Source organism: Carlito syrichta, unplaced genomic scaffold (assembly GCF_000164805.1).
Source record: "Carlito syrichta isolate Samal-C Ts95f unplaced genomic scaffold, Tarsius_syrichta-2.0.1 Scaffold287526, whole genome shotgun sequence".
In the NCBI taxonomy this organism is placed as follows: domain Eukaryota; kingdom Metazoa; phylum Chordata; class Mammalia; order Primates; family Tarsiidae; genus Carlito; species Carlito syrichta.
The window spans coordinates 262,509-272,362 of NW_007231622.1; the positions used below are offsets into that span (position 1 = coordinate 262,509).

The 9,854-nt window shown below is 42.3% G+C and overlaps 1 protein-coding gene across 1 annotated transcript in view; it reads left to right on the forward strand.

Annotated features, from left to right (window-relative positions):
- PARP14 (poly(ADP-ribose) polymerase family member 14) overlaps positions 1 to 5,194 on the forward strand; it is a 48,489-nt gene extending 43,295 nt beyond the window's left edge. Inside the window, exons 16-17 of the mRNA XM_008052800.2 lie at positions 4,371 to 4,545; positions 4,890 to 5,194. Coding sequence (XP_008050991.1) covers positions 4,371 to 4,545; positions 4,890 to 5,179 — 465 coding nt within the window. The 3' untranslated portion in view covers positions 5,180 to 5,194. The remainder of the gene's footprint in view (positions 1 to 4,370; positions 4,546 to 4,889) is intronic.
- Positions 5,195 to 9,854: the final 4,660 nt, after the last annotated feature.

Genomic DNA, 9,854 nt, shown 5'->3' on the forward strand with positions numbered 1-9,854 from the left:
CAGGTTGATGAGCAAGGTCTGCAGTGGGCCCTGTGGAGGTCTGCCATGCGTTGGCAGATCCTGGCCAGAGAAATGATGCCAGAATTATTATTAGTAATACTAAGATGGCGATGCCAACTTTCTTTTGGTTATTGTTAACGTGTTGTGGGACATATCTTTTTCCATTTTTCTTCCTTGAATCTTTTTAATAACTGTATATTGGAGATGTGTCCCTTGGTAGGGGCATAGGCCAGAATTTTGTTTTTCTTCATCCAGCCCAACAATCTTTATCTTTTAACTGGAGTACTTAATCTGTTTACTGTATTTACTGATGTCTGAGTTGAAATATGCCATATTAATCTTTGTTGTCTATGTATCATATCTACTTTTCGTTCTTTTCCTCTTTTGCATTAAGTATTTCTGTTATTTTATCTTCACCCCCTCATTAGGGTGTTGGTTGTATATTCTATTACAATTCTTTCACTGTTCACCCTAGAGATTATAATGTAAATCCTTGACTTATTAAATTTAATGTAAGTTAATATATTTGTCATTCCCCAGACAATGCAATGACCTTTGGACAATTTAAGCCCCATTTATTCCTCTCCTGCCTTTGTGTTACTTTTATCATGTATTTTAATTCTATGTATATTTGAAACCCTACCAAATATTTAAATTTGTACAGTATATGTTTACATTTATCAACATATTTACCCTTTCTTTTCACTCTTCTTCAATCCTTCCTGTATTTCCATGCTTCCATCTGGGATACTTTTTCATCTGGATTTAGAATTTCTTCTAATGCAGATCTGATAGCAATGAATTCTTTCAATTTTAATTTCCTGAAAAAGTCTTTATTTCACTTTCATTGTTTGAAAGGCATTTTTCTGGATATAGGATTCTGGGTTGGTAGTTATTTTCTTTCAGCACTTTGAAGACATTATCGTCTTCTGACTTTTACTGTTTCACCATGTACTTCCCGTCTCTCTGAATCTCTGCTCATTAAATCGTTGTTGCCTTCAGATAAACTTCTTTCTCCTCTAGCTTTTCTAGTAGTTATTGGTGAAAGATTGGTCTGATACAAGTCATGTACCTTAGCCAGAAACCTGCTGCTAATAATAAATGAAATAAATAAAAATTAAGATTTATTTGCAATGTTTTTTGACCTTAGAATTTATCTTGTGAGAAACAGAGAGTCAGATTACTGTGTTACTTAGAATAATTCCTTTTTTGTGTGTGGTTATTCAATTTTTAAAGAGTAAGGAACAACCTTTGAAATTTAAGAATGAAGAGACTAAGACAATTATTTTGAAATACTAAGAAAAAATTTTGAAGACTTTAAAATTGAGTACAATAAACAAAATTTAAGATAAATGGAAATAAAATGAATGTAGGCATTTTGGAGATCAGCAACTTGGCTGTAGATAAAGAATACAAAGGGAAAATACTTTTTTTTTTTTTTTTGAGTTGGAGTCTCACTCTGTCGCCCAGACTGGAGTGCAGTGGCCGCTCCCGGCCACCGCAACCTCAACCTACTGGGCTCCGGCGATCCATCCGTCTCAGCCTTCCAAGTAGCCAGGATTACAGGCGCACGCTACCACGCCCGGCTGATTTTTTTATTTATTGTAGAGATGAGGTCTCACCGCCCAGGCAGGTCTTGAACCCGCGGGCTCAGGCAATCCACTCACCTCAGCCTCCCAAAGGCGCGGGATTACAGGCTGAGCCATCGAGCCCAGCTGGAAAATACTTTTTTAATATTTAAATTTTTTATTTTAAAGATGTGGGGTACAATTCAGGGTTAAGTATACAAATGTTTATTATACAGGTATCTTTGTTGATGAGTTGTGCCCACCCTCCCCCAGCAGAATTCCACTACTGCCAATTCCACTCCCTGCCCCCCAGTAATTTCCCACTCATGACAATCCTTTTCTTATGGTATTACGATAATTGTTCAAGGTCTACTTATGAGTGAGAGCATGTGATACTCAGTTCTTTGTTTCTGTGATAGATCACTCAGTATTATAGACTCTAAGTCCATCCAAGTTGCTGTAAAGTTCATAATTTTGCCCTTCTTTATGGCTGCGTAATATTCCATCATGTACATGTACACATTTAAAAAAAATCTAGTCTCTTTTGATGGGCACCAAGGTTGGTTCTGTGTTTTTGCTATTGTAAACAATGCTGCAATAAACATAATGTGTACAGGTATCTTTTTCATAGAGTGGTTTGAGTTCTTCTGGGTATATGCCCATAGGGTCATATGGAAGGTCAATTTTTAGACATTTTAGGAATTGCCAAACTGTTTTCCACACAGGTTGTACTAGTTTACACTCCCACCAACAGTGTAGAAGTGTTCCCTTTTCCTCGCATCCTCTTCAGCATCTGTGGTTTTTTGAGTTATTTATTTTATTTTATTTGAGTTGGAGTCTCACTCTGTCACCCAGGCTGGATTGCAATAGCATGCTCACAGCCACTGCAGCCTCGACCTGCTGGGCTCTGGCAATCCTTCCACCTCATCCTTCCAAGTAGTTGGAACTACAGGCACACACTACCACACCCAGCTTATTTTCTTTTAATTTATTTTAGAGATGAGGTCTCACCAAGTTGCCCAGGCTGGTCTTGAACCTCTGGGCTCAGGTAATGCTCTCTCCTCGGCCTCCCAAAGTGCTGGGATTACAGGCTGAGCCACCGTGCCCAGCCCTTTTCTGAGTTACTGATGATGGCCATCTGGACTGGAGTGTGGTTTTACTTTGCATTTCTTTGGTGACTGAGGCTGAGCATTTTTTCATGTATCTGTTGGCTACTCGTGTGTCTTCTTTTAAGAAGTGCTTATTCATATCTTTTGCCCACTTAGTAAAATCATAAATCAGATCGACAAAATATATGATTATGCTGGAGCTTTGCACTAGAAGGCAAATTGTATTGTGATTAAAAATAGGAAACCCAAAACTGAAAAAAAGAAAAGAAAAGAGCCAGATGAAGGCAGGTGATAAGTGCTAGGCCTGAGAGTTCTCTAGAATGGAAAAAGATTCTGACAACATGGAACATTTACCTTGTGCCTTTCCATGAGTGATCCTAGTCATTTTTAACCACCCCTCACTTCTCCCAGGACAGCCTTATGAAACTGCCACTACTTGGTGATTAGGGGAGTCTGAAGCTGATCTGCAACCCAGGATCCAAGCAGTTTCTACCACAGCCCTGGAGACCACTGCCCAAAGAGTACAGTCAAAGCACGACCACTTTTGTTCCAGTTAGATCCCTCATCATCAGGATTCATGCTCCATTTTCCAGTTGGACCAGAGATTCATTTTCCTTAGTGAATTTCCTTCTTGCCTGGACATTCGGCCACTTCTTCCACTGTTAGCACATGGCGAGGTCAACCAGTATCCCAGAAGGCCCGAGGCGGCGAGAGGCAAAGTGACAAAGCAAGGCAGACAGCAACAGAAACAGTTATTAGAGTGCATGTAAAAGCAGGAGCTGCAGAGGCTGGGGCAGCAGCATTCAGGCAATGAGGACTTATGATCCTAAACGTTGTTTACGCTCATGTGGTACCTAAAAGATGTTAAAAATGGGCCGGGCTCAGTGGCTCAGCCTATAATTCCTGTATTTTGGGAGGCCGAGGAGAGTGGATTGCCTTAGCCCGCGGGTTCAAGACCAGCCCAGGCACCTTGGTGAGCCCTTGTCTCCACAATAAATAAAAAATTAAGCCGGGTTCGGTGGCTAAACCCCAGCGCTTTGGGAGGCTGAGGTGAGTGGATTGCCTGAGCCCGCGGGTTCGAGACCCACCTGGGCAACTTGGCTAGACCTCATCTCTACAATAAATCAAAAAAATTAGCCAGGCGTAGTAGCGCATGCCTGTAGTTCCAACTACTTGGAAGGCTGAGGCGGAAGGATTGCCAGATCCCAGCAGGTTGAGGCTGCGGTGGTCAGGAGCAGCCACTGCACTCCAGTCTGGGTGACAGAGTAAGACTCCAACTGAAAAATAAATAAATAAAAAGAAGGAAAGAAAGAAAGAAAGAATTAGTCAGGCATGGTAGTATGTGCCTGTAGTTCCGGCTGCTTGGAAGGCTGAGGCAGAAGGATCACTGGAGCCCAGCAGGTCGACGCTGGGGTGGCTGTGAGCGTGTCACTGCCCTCCAGCCTGGGCGACAGAGTGCGACTCCAACTCAAAAAAAAAAAATGTTAAAAATGAAAGCAACACTCTTCCTGTTGCCTGTTTTTATGACATACTGGATCTAAAAAGATTTCTGAATGCAGAAAGCTGCCATCTGGCATTAAATGTGCTGTTTAGTGTATTCTTTATTTATGAAACATAGTGATTATGTTTCATTTGCTGTATCTTGGCAAGTGATCTTGGCACTGGCAGAATATTTTTCTTTATTAATTTTCAGATTGAGAGGATCCAGAATCCAGATCTCTGGAAATGCTACCAGATAAAGAAAAACACCATGGATGCCAAGAATGGCCAGACAATAAATGAGAAGCGACTCTTCCATGGGACAGATGCTGGCTCGGTGCCATATGTCAATCAAAATGGCTTTAACCGCAGCTATGCTGGAAAGAATGGTAAGGAAGCGAGTAACCTGGCTGCTTCGAATGAGGCGTCAGTCATGAGAACCCAAGTTGGCTAGGGGCAGAGTGGATCCACTGTGCTCCTCCATCGTTGGTGGCCACATTACAGCCCAAGTTTCAGGATGGGACTCACTGTATTCCATCCCAAAGGGGACTGACTGGCCCTGCAAGGTGGAAAAATTGAGGATTAAACATAAAAAAGCACATACTCAAAAATTTTTAAAGAGGCTTCAGAGAGAACTGAACATTACTTTCATGTAATTTGACATATTGGGCCAACATGTCAAATGATACGCTAAGTTGAAATTCTTAAAAATGGTTTGTTTTTCTCTTCACAGCTGTGGCATATGGAAAGGGAACTTATTTTGCTGTCAATGCCAGTTACTCTGCCCATGATACATACTCCAGACCAGATGCAAATGGGAAAAAGCATATGTATTATGTGCGAGTCCTCACTGGACAATACTCACTTGGAAATCACTCATTAATTGTGCCTCCTCCAAAGAACTCTCAGAATCCTACAGACCTGTTTGACACTGTCACAGATAATGTGCAAAATCCAAGTATATTTGTGGTATTTTATGACAACCAGGCATACCCAGAGTACCTTATTACTTTTAGAAAATAACATTTTAGTATCCTTGCCAAAAACCATTATTCATCTATACGTATGTGAAACAAGTTTTAGCTTTTTTTTTTTAACCCTTTCAACAGCTTTTTCTAAGATCAAAGAATGCTTCCTTGTCACTGGAATCAGAATTTCTTCAACTTCTCCTTCATAATGGAAAAGGACCTACCTTGAGAACAAACAAATTTGGGAATTTAAGTTCGATAATGTAGTTACAACTGTGTCCACACTGTGGACATCAAATCTGTGGAAAAGAACAGGTTTACATTTTTAGGAAGGAGAAAGTAACCATCTTAGAGACAGAGGGCACAGCTATGCAATTCCAGCTACCACTGAAGGAGATAGCTGGTGTCACAACGGATGCCACAGTGCTGTGGGAGCACAGTATTACCAAGTGGGTAGGCTGCTGCTTTCCATGGGGGAAAGGCTGGTCTTATTCAGACATTTTTCCTTGGGCTGAGGTCTGTGCCTGATATAAAATGGATGTCCCAGCTGGGCACGGTGGCTCATGCCTATAATCCCAACACTTTGGGAGGCCAAGGCGAGAGGATTGCCTGAGCCCATGGGTTTGAGGCCAGCTTGGGCAACTTGGTGAGACCTCATCACTACAATAAATCAAAAAATTAGCTGGTGTGGTGGCGTGTACCTGTAGTTCCAGCTACATGGAAAGTTGAGGCTGAAAGATCACCTGAGCCCAGCAGGTCGAGGCTGCAGTGGCTGTGAGTGTGCCATTGCACTCCAGCCTGGGAGACAGACTCCAACTCAAAAATAATAAAATAAAATAAATAAAATGGATGCCCCATAAATGCCTGATAAACCAATTAAGAAAGAAAAGGCCTAGTCAGGCGCTTCTCCAAAGTAGGAGCCATCTCTTCAACATCCTTGAGTTGTTGCCACCTTGCCAAATTGAACAGATTCTGAGACAGGGAACTTCATCCTTCACAAACCAGCCTGTGACCTGGGGGACAGCTCCAGCCAGGGCTCTGGGATTGCCATGCATGTGTGCCTTGACCAACCCAGGGGTTGTGACTTAGCTGCGATCTACAGGCATCGTGTCCCACAGAGTTATGCAACACAGCAGCTCTGGCTCCAGTTGCCAAAAGGTCCTTTTTAACGTCGAACCATAATCTGCCTTCTTACAACTTCTACTCATTGGTCTTTGTTCTGCCCAGTGAAAACAACCAGATAATGCCTGCTATATCTTCAGTGCGAAACCCTTCTACTGTGCTGAGATTAAGGGAACTGTAAGATTACTCAACAGCATACGTTTCTTGGCAGCATAGCTTTTGATGATTTCAAAGTCGTGTGTAGAATAAATAAACCAAAGGAATTAAGCAGTCATACTGCTAACTCTTATCTGTTGGATGGTGAAGGGAAATTGTTCTCCCCCCCCAAGTAAGTATCAAATTCAAGCAACATCTATTGAGCACGTAAATTGCCCCAGATAGTATTCACAAAGTGCTTTCACGTACATTATTTCTCTCAAAACCCCCAAACAATCCTTTGAGGGAGGAATTATAACCACCACATTGTAAACTCGCCGAGTGCATGAAACTTCCTTGCCTGAGGTCACCTCTGCAGGAACCGTCAGAGCCAGCAACTGGATCTGTCCCTGCCGTCCCTGTGATGTCCTTTTGCTTCCCACTACAGAATATGGCCTCTGGATGAATGTCACTGATTCAGAAACTCCTCAGACAACCTGTGAAACAGCTCCATCTTTTTTTTTTTTTTCCTTCTCTTCTGACTTGTGTTGCGATTGTATTTTCTTCATTGAAGCTCCGTAGGCCAAGGCCCCAGCTGGGGCTGATGCGGAGCCGATGCAGATAGCACACTCGGACGCTAGGGGTCGCTCGGGGGATGAAGGCCTGTGCCCTCGCCGCTGGGAACACTTGCCCTGGAAGGGGCGGAGGCCAGGGTCCGCAGTTGCTGTCCTTCACAAAGAGGTCTTGGATTTTTTTCTTTTGCCGTTGTTTGTTTTTTTGAGTGGATTGGCAGAGCCTCCTTATTGTTCAGGAGTGGCTCAACCCTGACAAGAAATGTTGAGAAACTGGAATCAAAAAGAGAGACCTGCTCTTGTTTGCTTTTGTTCTCCTGTGGTTTGGTTAACTCAGGTCAAGACTGACTACCAGGGGCGTGTTGCACTGAAGAATAATGATCCAGTCAGAGCACGTTACGGTTAACCTCAACCTGAATATGTCAGATATGTCACTTTCCTCCTTTTCAAATAAAACACTTGAAAACTGTCATTTGGTGGTAAACATTTTTATCCTGAAGGGCAAATACAGGGAAGCTTAATGATAAACACAGGCCACTGCCGATAAAAACCTACAACTAAACAGGACAGCATGAAGGGCTCCTCAGAGTATTCATATTCGGGGGAAAATTACCAGAAGGGGCACAGCACAGGTATAATTTAGTAGATCTGACGGGCAAATTGGCCCCAGCAAGTAGCCCCTGCTAACACAAGCTCCTGTGGCGAGTCTCGATGGTTTACTCTAGGGCCAGAGATTCTTAACTCATTTGCGATCGCTGGTGTGAATTTACGTCATTCCAAATTCTGTTCCTGGTTCTTGCTGATGTGAATCTACATCTTTGCAAATTCTGTTTCTGAATGCTGCAGCATTGTCATATGTTTGTGTTATTATATTTTGCTTGAAAATGGATAATGAGGCAAGGAGAAAGTTGAGGTAGTTATCTGAGGTTGACTATGCAATGTTATTACTGATTTACGCAGTTGGTAAAAATAGCAAATTAGTCGTTATTTTGTTGTGATTAGTGTTGTGTGTTTGTATTTTGATATTTCAGTTTTCATACTTCGTTAAAAATAACTTACCATAATTATGAAAAATAAATATATGCTGATGGGATTTCTGAGGTCAAAGGTGAATCCAATGAACCTATTAGTGATAATGAGACAGATAGTGATGTAAGATGCAGTGTAAACAAATATATATGATACAAATTTGGTTTATAATCTGAATAAAAATACAAAGTATGGAATGCTGGTCAGAGTGGTGTCTAATCTGAGGCAACTTTCAACTGTATTGTGAAAAAGGTGACAATTTACAAAAAACTATTTCACTTGTGCTTAATGACAGAAGCTGGCAGCAACCAGCTTTAGATTATTTTTGCCCACTGTTAGGAAAGTGAAAAATTTGTCAATCGCAAATGTGTTAAGCTTTTTTCATATTTGGATCACCTGAGGTATTTGCTGAAACAGCAAGTTCTAGCCCCATTCCAAAAGAGTTCGATTCTGGAGCACTAGAGTGGTGCCCAGGAATCTGCATTTTCAGCAAGGACCACAAATAATTCTGATATCCCTGACACCCCGAGCTGCATAAGGACTTTCATGGGCCTTTGTGGACTGTTTACTGCAAAAAAAAATTAGTAAGTATAATTTGCAAATGCATTTATATGAGCCCAAATGAAGTTGAGGCTAGAATTTTTTTTTTCTGATTTTCAAAGAAACTAAAACATCTTTATTGACCCTCAAAAGCATCATGGGTCCAAGCCATTGTGCCTACTGTACCTAATGGATAAGTCAGCCCTGCTGATACCCTGATACTGTGACATTAGGTTTAAGGCTGAGGAGATTATATATTCGTGTGTGTGTATGTGTGTGTGTATAAACCTGCAGTGGCACAATCACTGCAGCCTCAACCTTTGGGCTCAGGCGATCCTCCCGCCTCAGCTTCCCAAGTAGCTGGGAAAACTGGCATGTACCACCACACCCGGCTAATTTTTTGGTTTTTTGTAGAGACGACGTTTTGCTATGTTGCCCAGACTGGTGGCAAACTCCTGCGCTCAAGCAATCCTCCGCCTTGGTCTTCCAAAGTGCTGGGATTATAGGCATGAGCCACCATGCCCAGCGATTTTTTTTAAGAGATGGAGGGGTTTTGCTGTGGTTTCCAAGGTAGCCTTAAACTCCTGGGTTCAAGTGATCCTTCTGCCTCAGCCTCCCGAGTAGCTAGAATTCCAAGCGTGAACCACCGTGTATGGCTGGGCTTGTATTTTTTTTTTAACTCCCTTGGCCTCTGGAAAGTCAAAGTATTTATTTAATCAATGATATTTCACTAACACGGGTAGGCTCACCTGTGAAATGCAGGGTGAAATGGGACCTGGCTATCTTGGTGTATGACAGCCTCTCCTTTCACTCTTTTCTCACAGTCACTCTGCAGATAGCCAGGATCTCTTGCTGTTTCATAATCTCTATCTGTATAAAATAAGGAAATTATCCCCCCCCCATAATCCATTTAACACTTCAGAAATTTATTCATACCAATGGTTTAACTCTCTTCTGGGGTCTCTGCATGACAAAGACTATTACCCTAACTGAATGAAATGTTTTGTCCCAAAAACAGCTTTTAAACTTTCCTGACTCCAAACTACACTAAAACATGCATTTTATTATTTATTTTTTTATTTTTTTTGAGTTGGAGTCTCACTCTGTCGCCCAGACTGGAGTGCAGTGCCCGCTCCCGGTCACCGCAGCCTCGACCTGCTGGGCTCTGGCGATCCTTCCGCCTCAGCCTTCCAAGTAGCTGAACTACAAGCGCGTGCGCTACCACGCCCGGCTAATTGTTTGATTTATTGTAGAGATGAGGTCTCGCCAAGTTGCCCAGGCGGGTCTCGAACCCGCGGGCTCAGGCAATCCATTCACCTCAGCCTCCCAAAG